The sequence below is a fragment of the Aquila chrysaetos genome, chromosome 9 (assembly GCF_900496995.4).
Source record: "Aquila chrysaetos chrysaetos chromosome 9, bAquChr1.4, whole genome shotgun sequence".
NCBI lineage: Eukaryota > Metazoa > Chordata > Aves > Accipitriformes > Accipitridae > Aquila > Aquila chrysaetos.
In genome coordinates, this window is record NC_044012.1 from 29,560,834 (window position 1) to 29,576,100 (window position 15,267).

General features: G+C 56.8%; 1 protein-coding gene across 5 annotated transcripts in view; it reads right to left on the reverse strand.

Annotated features, from left to right (window-relative positions):
* Positions 1–15,267, reverse strand: part of MYO18B (myosin XVIIIB) — a 77,595-nt gene that overhangs the window by 37,743 nt on the left and 24,585 nt on the right. For all 5 annotated transcript variants that reach the window (XM_030025068.1, XM_030025069.1, XM_030025067.1 and 2 more), the window contains 13 exons: positions 14,974–15,133; positions 13,542–13,725; positions 12,567–12,759; positions 11,833–11,942; positions 8,957–9,022; positions 7,055–7,183; positions 6,614–6,757; positions 5,344–5,433; positions 3,444–3,563; positions 3,219–3,327; positions 2,476–2,600; positions 1,288–1,442; positions 55–178 (listed from right to left, as the gene is read on the reverse strand). In XM_030025068.1, coding sequence (XP_029880928.1) covers positions 55–178; positions 1,288–1,442; positions 2,476–2,600; positions 3,219–3,327; positions 3,444–3,563; positions 5,344–5,433; positions 6,614–6,757; positions 7,055–7,183; positions 8,957–9,022; positions 11,833–11,942; positions 12,567–12,759; positions 13,542–13,725; positions 14,974–15,133 — 1,709 coding nt within the window. The remainder of the gene's footprint in view (positions 1–54; positions 179–1,287; positions 1,443–2,475; positions 2,601–3,218; positions 3,328–3,443; positions 3,564–5,343; positions 5,434–6,613; positions 6,758–7,054; positions 7,184–8,956; positions 9,023–11,832; positions 11,943–12,566; positions 12,760–13,541; positions 13,726–14,973; positions 15,134–15,267) is intronic.

Here is a 15,267-nt window from a genome sequence, read left to right on the forward strand (position 1 = left end):
GAGCTGTTCCTGAAACTGGATATAATGCAGCAAAGTGGGATATTTTCCTCTTACCTCTAAGCTCTGCTGAAGTTTGCCCATCTCCCATCGGATGTTGGTGTTCTCCTGAGACACTTTTTCACGGAGGCTCTTCTCAAAGGCAGACTCCCCCAGGGCCTGGGCTAACTGTAGGTCAAACCTGGAGGGGGAAACACACGTTACCTCTCTGGAGCAGGCTGCCTCCTGGCCGGGGGAGCTGCGCCAAGGCAGGCAGGGAGGCAGCCTCAGCCAGCAGCAAGCTGCTTCTCCTGGCATTGGGCTTTCCAAGTGCTTTTGAGAGGACTTAAAAAAAAAAAAGCCTATTGTCCGCAAAGTGCTGCCATCATTTTGTGAATCCCTAATTACTCCGCACAAGTACCAGCCACGGGAAGTGGACGGCATGGCGCAGCAGTGATGTGCACACAGCCAGTCGCCAAAAGCAGAGTTCAAAAAATCGCTGCTATCAGCTGCTACAGACCCAAAACACCCCAAAATGTGCCTGTGTGCGGGCAGCAGCCCTCTGCCCCCTGCCACCGGAGGCAGCTCCGTCCCTGGGGCTGGCCGGGACTCTGCTGCACCGAGGGTTTGGTTTCAGCTCAGGAAGCATTGCCACTTTGGAGCAATAAACCTGGGAGCTTCTCAGCACCTTCATATCTCTGCGTGAGACCAAACCCCAGCCCACAGTCAGCTTCTCAGCACAGGCAAGCAGGGAACACTGGCAACACAGTGTAAATTAAAAGAAATGATAAAGAAAGAGGATGGTGAATTCCCCATGTTTTCTGTGCCTGCTTGGTCTTGGTATCCTATTTTGGGGCAGAAAATCTATTTCTTTCACAGGTACCAAACAGCAGCAGTAAAACACTCGGGATCATTTCTTAGCTACAGGGCTCCTCTCCTCCAGACCAGGAGCGCGGTTTGCCAGCAGTGCTCCCGGCATGGGCACACCCACACCAAGGGCACACCGACACCTGGGACACCCCAGCACAAGGGTGCCCCGGCACCCAGCGACACGGGAGCCCCAGGCAGCCCTCCCCGCAATGCCACCAAGCATTGCATTGCGAGTGATTTCTATTATGAAAGTGTGTTACGGTCACACAGCAACGGGATGTAAAAACAACCTCCCAGCTTGGTGCGACCTCCAGCAGTCGACGTAGATGAAACTAGCAGCCCTTCCAGGAACTCCTCACCCGAAGCCACCCTAAGCATCCCTGTCCCCTGCTCTCCCACTCCAGCAGCCCCAGCCCTCCCACACGGTCCCACCAGCCTTACTTCTTCTGCCTCTTCTCCAGCTCGTGGCTGCGGCTCTGCTGGCTTTCGGCAAGCACCCGCGCGTCCTCCAGCTCGCAGGCCAGCCGCCTGCACCGCCGCCGCAGCTGCTGGGACACCTTCTTGGCTGCCTCGCATGCTGCCTGCACTTCGCCGAGCTGCGGGCAGAGGTGGCTGTGAGCGGCCGAGGGACCCTACGGCACCCGAGCTCCACAGCCGCTCCCCAACGGGGGTTCAGCCCCGTTCCGGCACCAGGGGATGGTTCACCCAGAGATCTTTCACCAAACAAGGACAGATTTAGGTGCCCTGACCCCTCACGCTCCGGGTACCCTCTTGTGTGCCTGCAGCATCCCAGTCCTCCTGCTGAGTCAGCAAAGCTGCCCCAGGGGCAGATGCCTGATCCCATTTCTCTGCAAAAAGCAGCGCCTGGACCAAATGAGCTGGATCCCCCATGGAGTCGCGTCGTGTGTGGGACAGACACACAGACAGGACTGGTGGAGCTCTCGCCAGTCATTAAGGAATGACTTTAAATAAGCAAAATCTTGCACTAATGAAGCCTGTAATTTCAAACTATCTGAAAGCAAATGGGCTGTTTTGCTTTACCCAAGCTCCTAAGACTGGGCTGCTTTTCTTATTGCTTTTTAGTGTAGCATGAATAATATTAGTTTCTTTATTTTATCCTTATGGGAAGTGACCTGACTCCCAGGCACATTTGCTTTTTCCCTTCTCACGGCAAAGCTCGAGAACTGCCAGCTCTTTACATTAGCAGCTCTTTACATTAGCAGCTCTTTGCGGGACAGATGGTGTGAACACAACGCCGTCCAGTATCCAAAAGCCAGATCAACACCAAGACCCACCACTGAGCCCCTCCCCACCCTGCAGCTTCCCACCCTGTGCTCACACTCACGCCTGACCAAGGTTGAGTTTTGCCATGTTCTGGTGCAAAAGTGACTTTTTAAACTTGAAGGAAGTTTCAGGGTATTTATTCTCAAACTAGCAGAAAACAGCTGGTTTCCGCTGGTCAGTGAGAGCATCAGCAGCAAGCGGCTGCATTTCTGAGCCTCAGCCCTGTGAAGCTTTGCCCGCTCCAGGAGCAGGGAGAGGACAACCAGGTCCAGCAGCAGCCCCGCTCCACAGCGTGACCCTGGGGAGTCCCTGTCCCCTCCCGTGCCCAGGGCCAGCAGCACTTGCCTTTTGCTCAAGCCCCGTCCTGGCGCCCAGCTCAGACTCCAGCCGCTCCTCCAGCTGCACCAGCCGCTTCCGCAGGAAGGTGATCTCCGTCTGCGCACAGTCAAAGCGCACTTGCCACTCGTCCTCTGTGAACGGAGAGAAACCCGGAGGTGCTGGGTGGGTGGGTGCTCAGGCCTAAGCAGCCCCCAGCAGCCATGTCGGGGTCGGACAGGCAAATACGCAATGGCACCGTGGCTGCTGTATGGCATGAATGCCAGCACCGAGCTCGTAGGGCGCAGCTCTGCTTTGTGCACCCAGGGCTTCCCCAGCTTGCACAGCACATGTACCCCTGCCTTAGGCAAAGCATGCACGCTCATCCCATCCCACTTGTGTTTTAGCAGCCTCCTCACCGCTCCAAAACATGCTTCAAACACACTTTGAGCTGCCGGGAATGCTGGGCAGCACCAGCAAGCGCCAGCAGTGCCCTTAGGCAGAATCCCTGCCTGCATCCCCAGCCCCAAGAGCCAGAGCTGTGTGCGACTGAGCTGTCACTGCCAGCTCTGGCTGGAAAAGCAATGCAGAATGACAAAATGCCAAAAACACACTGGGGTGGCCAGGGGCTGGGGGACCAGCACCGCGTTGGAGGGGGACCAAACCTCTGCCCATTGCAAGAGGCTTTGCTGCACCGCTGGGGCGGCCACACTGGCCCCACAGGTCGGGCTGGATGCTTAGAGTATGCATGGCCCCTGAAGGGACTCCCCTACCTCCTCCAGAGCCGCTTATCTTCATCTCACGCAGCTGAACCAGCTGCTGGGCCTCTTCCAGCTGCTTTTCCACCAACTCCAGTTTCTTCTGCACTTGGTCGTGTTTGCTCTGGGGAAACCCGGGAAAGGAAGGGAGCAGCTCTACCCGGCTCCACGGCACTTGCGTCCAGCAAGGCCGTGCCGAGAGTGCGGCGTCGCCACCGGCATGGCCCAATGGTCGCCTACCTGCAGCTCCTGCAGCTCGCGGGCACCCCGCAGCCTCTCTGCCCGCTCCCCATCCAGGACCTGGCAGGCAACGTCACCCTTGTACCGCTCGTCCGACAGCTCCGTCGTCAGGTCGATGATCTGGGGGGCGCAACGGGGAGTCTGTCTGGGCATCACCGTGCGTGCCGGCTTGGGGGGGGCCAGCCACCCCACATTGACCCAAGCATCCTGACTGCTCTCACTTGGCAGCTGCCTATGCTTAGGGGACATGGTAAGTGCCCAGCATCACCGACCAGTGTCACCAGTGGGAAACCAGGCTCCCATTGGCAGTGCCTAGCAAAGAGCAACCGCTGCTGGAGCCCGTGGCTGCACCCCTTGCATGGCTGCCTGTGGCAAGGCAGCTGCCCGCTACGGCTGCAAGCAGCACGCTGCCTGCACTGTGCTGCCTGCAGTGCGCCGCAGGCAGGGCTCATCAAATTTCTGCACCATTCTAGTTGATTAACATTAAATTTCATTTGCAACAACAAGCAGATGAATGAAGGAGAGAATTATTAATCCAGAGGATTAATTCCACTTTCTGCAAAGCAGAGGTGAACACAGTCCGTCCTGCTCAGCCAGCCAAGCAAGGGGCTGCAGAGGCAGCAGGACCAGCAGGAACATGCAGGCATCCCATGTTCCTTTCCTCCATCTGATAGCATTTTAAGGCACTTCACATTTTGTAGGCATGCTACACAAGCTCCTTAGGGCGTCCAACAAGTTTAACTCCATAAGTTAACTCCGTAAGTTTTCTTTCCCTGGGGAGCTGGCATTTTTCTAGGTCTGTCCTGAGGTGTTAGCATCACTCAGCAGTCCCAGCCTCGTGGCTGTGATTTCATTTTTAACAGAGAGCTTAAGCTAAATCATCTTTAGCTGTTTCCCATTGAGAAGGGGGTCCCTGGCCCTTGGGGCTGTTGGCACCATTAACCAGAGCTGCAGCATTACATCTAGACCACAGCTTGGCCATCCTTTGCAAGGGGTGAGCACCGTGGGCCAGCAAGCTGGGTAAACCCAGGGTATTTAGGGCAAACTTGGGAGCAACTTCTCCTCCCGGTGCTTAATGAAACCCCAGCTGCAATCACGCAGGAGCCCGTGCATCTGAGGGGGGACTCCACACAGGACCAGCAACCGGCTGGGGACACACGCGGTCCCCAACATGCCTCCATGTCCCTTCTGACACGCACAACGGGGCAGCTGAGCGGCTGCCCTGGCAGCTGCCACCCCCTGAGTGCCACACACGGTGGGGTCATGCTCAGAGTCAGGGGACAGGCAGGACACTTCTGCGCGCCGTCTCCACGGTATTAGCATTCGTCCCATTAAACTAAGTCACTTCTGGTGTCTGCAGAGGTTGGCGAGCCTGCAGTCCTGAGAGCGTAATGAGAACATGATCTGTGTGTAATTTCCCATTCTAATTATACCCTTCTGTCAGCAGAAGGGATGACATTCGCACTGCTGCTTTTCAGCCTCGTACACCACATCAGTGGCAGCACGAGGTGACATCTGTCCTTGCTGGAGGGCACATGAGGCTTTCCCTGGGGACACCCCCGGGAACGGCCCATTCTCAGGGTGTCTGGGCTGCCCTCCGGGTGCAGACCCTGGGGGAACCCGTTGCTCTGGCAGGCAGGATCCCACCCAGCAGGGACCCTGCAGCGATGCTGGCCCTGGGTGCCGCAGTAAGGCACCGCTGCCCGTCAGGGTCCCGCACAGAGAACCACCTCTGGCTGTGGTCACTCTGCCAGCAGTTTGGCAGCTGCCCCCTGCCCAACCCACTGCCAATCACCGCTCCTCCTGCGGTCATGTAACTGGTGGTCATATTAATCCCGATATGCCTTAATTTCCAACTCGACCAAGCGGGGCTGCAGCAGAGGCTTTTTTCGGGCTCTACCTTGCTCTCCAGCTTCTCTGTGGTCTGCCTGAGCTCGCTGCATGCCTGCTCGGATTTGTCCAGCTTCCTTTTCAGCACCGTCAGCTCCTCCTAGGGAAGATTGCAAAAAAAAACCACATGGAGAGCTCCAGCATCCTCAGTTTATTTATGAAAATCTCGTTTTCTGTTAAAAGTAAGTGGGAGAGACATAGCTGCCTTATTAATAAAATCTACCAGGCAACTTTGAAGGCTGCTCACTGCAAATTGCCGGGACTACACCTCCTGACATGAATTTCATCGGAGGGAATGTCAGCTTCGGTGTGCGTACAGACCACATTTTATGAGAAAGAAGCAAACCTCAAAAGCCTGGGATGAACAGCCAAATGTCTGAGTTTTGCTCATGGAGCATTCCTGGGGCCCTGGCAGGCTATCACAGAGCGGCTGCAAAGGCACATTGTTTTCTGTGATTCTTTTTCAGGCAGCCTGACTGTAACAGCAGAAAGAGCTGCTCAGTGCAGCCTTGTCCTGCTTTGATGTCCAACACTGAGCAGAAGCAGAACGTGCAGAGTTGTGATAAAAAAACAGAGGTTAACGGGTGATGGGGCCTGATGGATCCCAGGCGGGTTTGGAGAGAGAAACAGATGAGGCTTAGGCAGCTTTTATTTTGTCAGAACCAGCCCGAAAACATCTTGTTAAAACCTCACTAAGGTAAGAGGAGAAGGATGCCAGGGAAGACGGACTAAGAATTTAGCACAGGTCTCAGATGGTACACAGGCGCAAAAGGTGCCTTTCCCGGGTCAGCAAATGCCCATTAATGTCTCCCATCACCAGTGGAGACAGGTGGAAGCCAGCACAGCTCTGGTGACAGCACAGAGCAGAGTCCCCTGCATCAAGGATGCGTTTAGCTGCTTATCATCTGTTGTCCCACAGACTGACATGGAGCACCCGTCCCCGAGGGGCTCAGCCTACCAGCCCCAGCCCCAGGGAGCTCGCGGGGGCACGAGGAGGGCAGCGGGGCAGCCGCGGCCCTGGGATGGGGCTTCGGTTGTGGGGACATGGTGCATTTGCTACTGTCCCTCTAAGGAAGAAGGAGAGTTATTTCTCCTTCCACAGCTCTGCAAAACACATTATTCAGGGCAAAAAATGCAGTGCTAAGAACAGATGATGACTTTTGGATGGTCAGAAAATCATCTCTGCCCTGGCAGAAGTGACTTCCAATTTGACCGACACACCAGCCAAAGCCCCTAAAGCATCTCTCCCATCCCGTCCCATCCCATCACTTGGTGCATACTTCTTTTGCACGGAGCTGCTCCTCCACGAGGTTTACGCTGAGCAAGGGCCGCACGCGGCTCAGGAGCTGCCACCAGGGCCAGTGCCTGACTGCCTGGAAGACCACCAGGTTCTTCTGGATGCAGCGGACGGCAAGGCGCTGGATCTGCGGGGAGACACAGCTGCCAGTGTCCCTCACCCAGCCATGACCAAGCCCGCCGGGAAGGACCAGGCTGGGGCACTGGGCTGGAGAGGGATGAAGTGGCAGAGGAGCTCCGCACCACGGGGGATGGCAGCATGGCATCTCATGGCTGCCCACAGGGCAGGGAAAAGTGGGTACCCTTCAAAGAGCAGCCTGCTCTGCTCAAAAGAGCTGTAATTTGGATGCTCTGGGCCATATCTGCAGCAGCCAGAGCCCGCGCTGTGGTGGGCGCAGGGGATCCATGACCTGTGGGATGGGTACCTTCAACCTCTTGAACTTCTGACGGCTGAGGAAGCCCTTGCAAGCAGCCTGGAGCAGGAGCATCTTCTGGGCTATCAGCTTGTCACGTTGCTTCTCCAGTCTGGAGATGACCCCTGGCTTCAGGAAAACCTGACACCAAGCAAGAGAGGTTACACACCCCCAGGACAGGGTCTGAAACCTGCCCACAGCCAGCAGGATGTGTTTCAGGCTAACAACCGGCAGCCTCCCCCGAGACCTGCGGGAGACCGAAGGTCCTTGGACTGGCCGGGACCAGTGAGTGCGACCACTGCACCAGCCCGAAACACTGGGCTGGAAGGGAACTCCAGCCCTACCTGTCCAAACCCACAACATGCCTGGCTGCCCCATACTGTGAAGGCACCCAAGGCAGCCCTGGCACCAGCCTCTCTGGGGATACTCATGGGACAGGAAGAGGGACCTGCGTCCCGTCTCCGTCCTGTCCCCGAGCCCAGCAGCAGGATGGCTGCATATCCCGGAGAGCACCTTCCACCTGCCCCTCCATCTCCTGCTCCTGGGCATCGCTGAAACAGGGTGTATGGGGTTGCCCCGGTCCCACTGATTGCCCAGGGACTGGATTGCCCTTCAGGATCTGGCCCTCGCCCTGTGCTCATGCTGGCATTTGCTCTCTGTCCCTGTCTCCTCTCACTCCTCCTTTTTGACATAGGCACCAACCATCACAAGAAGCTGCAAGTCCTCAAAACTCTGCCCTTGGGCCACTGCCCATTTCCCACCTGCTGCAAGGACAGCAGGGTTACGTCTGCTGGCAACGGCATTTCTGACAGCGTACACACAAGGTACACACAGATAACAGCAAAGATGCCAGCTTACAATAGGAAAAACGAAATTAACCACATCATTTTCTTTAACTGAACTTGTCAGAAACACCTCATAAACGATATAGATTTGCTGATGCCACCAAATTTAGCCTGGTATTGATCTCTCAGAGTGTAAGGTATCTCTCGGTCATTGCCTGGCAAAGCTCTTGGGATATGAGACCAATCGCGCCTGACTATTGTGCACCATTTGCATAATACAGCTTTAATAAAAACTGAATTACACTTGTGAAGCCGGTGGCATACTTAAAGAGCTGCGTTTTAAAGATGCCAAATTGAATCAAAGAACAATTCCAAGGAAACTCACTTTCTTGAGATAATGCTATGATTGCTCCACCACCTATTTGATTGTCTCATTAATGTCTGTATTAACTTCACAAGCCAGCAAGTTTTAGAAGCTAGTACAAAATCAATGCTCAAAGCGATGGCAAAACTAACTCCTCTATAACAAGATGTGACTGGAGCTGCTATCGCGCTATTGATTAAGTACAAGGGTTTCATAGAAGAGATAATTGCAAACTGCACTGTGCAGGATAAAAGAAAGTTATTTTGCTCCACAGAACCGTTTCATGAATTCTTTCTTTATAGACTCCAAGAGCTGAAGGCAAGCACGCATGCAAAATTAATTTTTCTTCGAGATTATCATATTTAAGTTCAAATGTTGTTGCTGCGACAACTCTTGCACCTGCAGGTGCCTGGCTCAGCAGAGTGTTAACCCCAGCCCACCAAAACGATGAGCTGCTCAAGCCCCATTTACTCCCGTGAGACATCAAAGGTAATTAGGAATTTAAATGCCACAAGGGGCTGGATTCCAATAATTAGGTACATGGTTTACCCAGGTTAATGTTTTCAAATGTGAATTAGGAGCCTTCTGCTTTGATTTTTGGTGAGGCTTGGTTTCCCAGCCCACCTGGGTGCCATAGGGAGCAGCGGAGGAGAGGCTTTCTCTCCAGTTTGGGAAGCTTTGGGTAGCTGGCAGCACCTGGTACGGGGCTGGCTGTGCCCATATGCACTGAGAGCAACTGGGAAGCAGAGACCGGAGCTGTCGTACCTGGCTGCGTCCTATGGCGACGCTCTTCTTCTCCAGGTCCAGCGCCTGGAAGAGCTCCTCTATAGCCTGCGGAGAAGGAGCAGATCATGGAATTGCTCAGAAAACATTTACAGCCTGGTATGAGCCTGCTGAAATGGGGCGCAGAGGCGCCCGGTCCTTATGGGCACCCAGTAAGGGTGCACCCAGCTGTGCTCTTGTTTCTTCCCACGCCCAGCCCAAGAACAGCCTCTGAAACTGCTGCCCCAGCCCCGGAGTCCTGGTGAGAAAAGAGCTTTCTGCCCCAGAGGCTTTCGGTAGGATGGGGAGCGGAGATCTGCGGCTGCGTGCAAGATTTTCCCCCTTTTGCTGCCATCCCAGGTCTGGAAGGACCCCGATGCACGGGCAGCCGTGGAAGGAGGCTACTCAGGGGAAGGCAAGACCCCATCCCAGCACTGCCCAGCCAGGGTCCAACTGTGCTGTGCAGCCACGAGCCCTCCGTGCTCCCCTCCTGCCTGGCTCGCCAACAGCTCAGCCCGTGGAGCCAAAAGCAGGAGGGGGAAAGCACCAAGTTCCCCCACGAACCCACGGCGCAGAGCTGAGCCCCTGCGGGGAGGCAAGCAGGAGATTAGTCCCGAGCTGTAGGAGAAGCCTGAACTCAATTACTCTGAGCTTTGGACCAACATGCGAACGTAACAGCCAGCAATACCATACATTTCCCCAGGGCAGCAAACACTATCTGGATGAACGGATGATTTGAAAACCCCAGAGCTACAGAAATTGTAACAGAAATCCTCCGCTAACACTTCACTCCATACAACATCCTCTGGCAGCCTCGCACACCTCCTCCACAAAGGACAAACCCACGTGAGAAATATTTCGCCCTGGTCCCCGAGCACCTTGCTGCAGCAGAACTGCACCCCTCGCCCTCCATGCACGTACCAGGGCGAGGCGGGGATGGAGCATGCGAGTGCATGGGGGGATGGACCACCACAGTGCATGAAACTGTGCGCCGGAGGCAAGGAAGCACCAGCGCTGCGGCTGTGCCCCACTCCTGCAGCAGTGCTGGGACTGGGGCCAGGCGCAGGGCTGTGCGGGACAATCCCATCCCCTTCACAACAGCGAGGCTGGTGCAAGCACAGGGTAGGTTATTGCTGCACTGTCACCCACGCTACAGAGAAGCATCTCGTGCTCCAGCGGCCGAGTTAATGCAGCTTACTGGGAAGCAGTCTCCAGCTAACAAAACTGTGTGGCAGGGAGGATAGGATTTTTCAAATCCTCTGCTTACACGCTGCTGACGAGGCACCCTCTGCCTCCTTACAGCATTTAATAACAATATTGACCTTTTCCGACTGTCAAACTTGTCTTATTAAATCCCGAGGTCTTAACTGAATTTGCACACGCTGGCTGGCAGTTTGCACAACAGAGCACGTGTCCATGTTTAATTCATCTCTTCTCGGTTCTTCCCAGCTCTCAGTGCTTCTCGGCTCACTCATAGCCTGTTCCGGCGACAGGGGCAGTTCTCCCCAGTTTTTGCTACAAATTTATTATGAAACAAATAAAACTGGCAAATCTCCACCTTCATTCCTGAGCTCCTTTGGCTTTCAGGCTTCATGGGATGAGGTGAGGGGCCACCCTGGGATGCTGCTTTCCAGGTGTCTGAAAGCAAGTAATGCCCGGTCCCTGGGGAACCTCCATGTGCTCCCTGCTCTGTTGGGTCCCTGGGAATGCTGCCTGGCTTGTCCTCAGCCAGCTGGTTTTTGAGAGAGCTGGGGTGAAGGATGGGGCAATGCACGGATCCTGCCCTCTGCGTATGCCTCCAGTCCCACAGGTTGTGCCCTGCCCTGCAAAACGAGACCTACCAGGCACACAGCCAGAGCACCGGAGGACTGAGGCACAGCCCTCAGCAAGCAGGATTTTCAAAGCCATTTCCTCTTGAGCATTAAAAAGTAGCAATAAGAGGCTTCATTTCCAGGCTGATTTCTCCAAGTCCTCTCCATGGTGCAATAACGTTGGCAAATGCAGCCCACGCCAGGCATGTTTACTGCCTTTGCAGAAACAGTCCTCAGGGGGAGAAACTCCAGGATGAAGAGCCGAGCTTGGCTGCTTTGCCAGGTTGCTGGAGGACCTGCGTCCCTCCGTGCTCAGGCACACATGGGAAGGGTAAGGAGGAGCAGGATACAAAGCCACCCCCTGCAACCCAGCGCCGCATGAGGCTGCACTCATGCAGGACGCAGGACCGCCGCCAGATCACTCCTGATGATTGCTAGGGAGCTCCGACCGCCCAGAGCCCAGAGCTATGGGCTGACCCTGCAGACTCCCAAACCCACTTGCCATTTCTCAGCAGCACTGCGAATGCTGGGGTGCTACCCTGAGCCTTGCTGAATGTGGTTTTTCTCCTTCATTCCTAGTTCCTGAAGACAGCCTCATGTTTAAGAAACCCCCGGACCTGCACTGACAACCTTGCTACCAAAGCTTCTCAACAGCTGTCCAGATGTGTGCTCCCAGCTGTAGCGGGTCCTGCAGCAACAGAGCAAAGGAGCATCGCCCACAGCCGTCGGGAGATGCTGGAGCTTGGCAGCCCACAGACCTGCGGCTATTGACCCTACAGCAGCCAAAGGAATAATACCAGCAACACCGAATGCCTGAGTGAGGCAGGGACTGGGAAGCAGCTCCTGTCCCAGGGCAGGGGGATGCTGGTATGACCCAGTTCGTTTGGAGAGAGGGCAGCTGGGCTCACGCAGTGTACAGGCAATGCCAGTGCAGGGGCTGCCTGCAGGGAGCTCCAGGAATTGCTCCTTGTTGCAAAGAAAGCCCTGACCACATTGGGGAGGGCTGGAAGAGCTCTGGCACCACATGGGGCTCTCAGCCCCTGCTCCCCAGGCCAGCCCAGCACGCACCTTGCTCTCATCCGGCACCTCGTAGGCAGAGGTGTATTTCTTCATGACGTCCGGAGTCAGGACCTGGAAGCGCCGTCGGAACTGGGTCAGGACCAGGCGATCCGCATACCCTGGGGACAGACAGACATTGCTGGGGGCCACGCCAGCCCAGGGGCACATGGCCTGCACCGAAACACCGGGGAGGGAACCAGTCGGGAGGGGGCTGCTGCAAAGGGTGGCACGTCCTGTGCACAGCAAAAGGCATTGCAGGTGGTGGGGACCAGGGGACCTGCCCTTAGCGGAGAGAAATCCCTGCAACGAGGGCAGGGTGAAGGGAGCAGAGAAGCAGTGGAGAGGTGCTTGAGGTGGTCAGACGCCATTCCAGCACCTCGTGTCATGCAGGAGATGCCCTTGGGCCTCCTGCACGGGTCCCTCTCCCCCTGGCATGGACTGTGACCGCAGTTGGTGCAGGTCCAGCCTGATGCACAGATGATCCAAGGGGAGCACAGGGGAACCCCACTGGAGCTGCAGCCGTCGTGCTCGCGCTGTGCCACCCGGCAGCACAGCAGGCTGGGGGCAGGAGAGGCGTTGGGAACCCCTGCAAAAAGGAGCAATAAAAACTCGGGGACTTTCTGAAAGTGGGGCTGGTGAGAGGCAGATGATGAGCAAAGCATGGAAGGCTGAGCCGCCGGCAGGGCAGCACCGGCAGGTGGGACCGGCACAGCACACGGCAGTGGTGGAGGGCTGGGGCGTACCGATGCGGTGGAGGCGCAGGGCATCCAGGAGCTGAGTCCCCTCCAGCTGGGCTCGCAGGGTCGGCACGTCCAGCCGCAGGGCTGCATCGGGCAGCGCGGGGGGCCGAGGGACTGGCCCCTCCGACCCCCCTCCCGGGAGAAGGCAGTGGACGAAGTGCAGCTGGGACCGTCGGAGAAGGTTCATGAGCGCGTCCTGCCAGGCAAGCAGAGGTCAGCAGGGATGGAGCGGGGCAAAGGGGCAGCACGTGGTAGCGGTGGGAAACGCTCCCCGTGCACCCTCCGCCAGGTGTCTGGGCAGGTAAAGGAGCCATCCTCAGAGTCCTCAAAGCTCAGCTGCGTGTTAGGAACAACAGCTTCGGTCAGAGAGGTGAGCCCGAGGTGCAGGACACAGAAGCTGAGCGGGACCCTTCCTCCTAACATCCCATGTTTTTGGTTGATGGGCTACAAAAAGTTACCGGGGTTGAGGGTTGCTGGGCGGGGGTTTGCCAGGGACGGCCAGGACTGCAAACCGGGCTGGCCGAGGAGCCTACACAGACAGAGCCTCATCTCCTCGAGAGACTTTAGGCACCTAATTATGGCTGAGATCAGCAGGAGCTTGGCATGTGCCCAGCACAGAGGGCTAGTCTACTCCTCTGAGAGCTTAAGAGGATTAGGCAGTGGCACAGCAAGGTGCGTGTGTAATCTGCTTTATGATTTGTTTGCCTGGGATGCTTTCCCTGAGGGACAGCAATGCTCAGGAGGCTTGTGGCCACCCGCAGCCAGAGCAGCATCCCGGGTCAAGAGCCCTGCGGGACACAGAACCGCAATGGTGACTCCCAGCCCCACGGCGCAGGAGGTGCCTGCTGGGGGCGGGGGATGTGGGGCTCCCCGCTAAGGAGCAGTGTGTCTAAGGCAGGATCTCAGTGCGGGGTCAGGCTACACAGTGCTGCAAACACCCTGACCTGCAGCCACGAGGGTCCCGGTGCCCGCACTCACCGCCTGCAGTTTGAGCTGAGCACACACCGACCTCTTCTTCACGGCTGCGAAGCTGCTGGCGAAGGTCTTCCTCACGCAGCCGTTGCGGTGCAAGACTGCCTGAGAGCGTCCCTCCAGCCCTGCCACAGCGCGGCAGGCCAGCGGCACCCGTGAGCGCGGCAACACCAGCTCCTTCACGGCGTCTCTGTCAGAGCAAGCAATGAGATAGGGTGGTGGGGCCGCAGCAGTGCCAGCACCGGGGAACCTCTGCTTCCCAGCCCCTCCAATGGGGATGTGATGCCCAGCACCCCAAATTTGGCATTGGTGCTGCTGCAGGGCACCCAGCCCTGGAGCAGAGCAGGGTGCTGGGATGGCCCCCCCCCCTGCCCTGTTCCTCTCTGGTTCGGGCACTGAGCTGTTCACTGCTGTTAAAACTTTCCTGAATTGAAGCCCCGAACAAAATGAGCTGGGAGTGGTTAAGCAGAAGGTTAAAATCATCCCGTGTACGGAGACATCTGCAGCAGCTCAATTACATTTCAATTCCAATTTAGTTTATAAGGTTCCTCAAAGCGGTGGGGAAAACCTGTGTGGTTGCTGCATGGGGAGCTGCCCTTGGCCGGTGACATCTCGCAGCCCTGACCCACGCCGGACACCCAACCCTGCGGCACTGCGGAGCCAAGGACGTAGCAGGGTCCCCTCGGTGCCCCCCGCCCCCCCCACTACCCACACCTGCTGGAGGGGACCCCCACTGAAACGTCAATGGCACGGATCTGCTGACTCAAAGAACCCAGACAGCTTTGATGGAAGGCTGTTCACCGCGGCATTATTCACCAGCTTGCTCTGTAGCGTCTACTGCGATCACAACACGTACATCTGGCTGTCAGTCAGCCCGGGGGCTTGATGGCTGTAAGTCAAATCACTTGACATCTGCTCCCCCCACCTTAACTAAACTCTCAGGATTCCCACAAAGCTGGGTTGAAAGCTGTGGGGTTTTCTGGCTTTCTTGCAGTTTTTCCCCTGGGTAGAGCTGGACTCGGGCAATGCAATGCCAGTGTCAGCTGGTGCCTGGGACTGCCCCGCAGTCATGATCCACTCGAGATCCCATCCTCTCCTTGCCCACCCGAGGCCAGATCAGCTCCATCCCCTGGGCTGTGCATTGGGCAGGAGGTGGGGGGACAGGCAGGGACCCCTTACAGCCAGCACCAAGGCCATTGCCCGCCCTGGCTGCCTGCAGCTCCTCTGACCTCAGCGAGGCTGCGAGTGCTCTCCTCTCTGTTGGGATAGCTCACACAACCCTCTGCCTTCCCCTCCATGAAGGTCTTCTCGGAGCTGGGGCAGGTTTGCAATCTCCAGCCCCAGCTGGAGCAACTCAGCTCATGGCAGCATCATCCCCAACCCACTCCCACGGGCACAGGGATGACCGCCGGTGCCGGGGCACCTCCCTTATACTTACACCTTGGACCGCTGCAGCACCTGGATGGCGTTTTGTGCTGAGAGGTTGAGCTTGGCTTTGCTGACCCAGCCCGTGAGGTCGTAGCGCACAGGGTCAGTGCCCAGCTGGTGGGAGATCTCGAAGTGCAGCGCCTGCTCACACCTGCGTACGTAGCCATCCCCTGCAATAGCGACGGCACCCCAGAATCGCCCGAGAAGAAAAGCCCAGTGAGTTGTTTAATTTGCGACACGGTTTCTTAGATTTCCAAAGCTAAATGGCAATGCCACAGGGTGAGCAGCAAAGCTGAGCCGAACT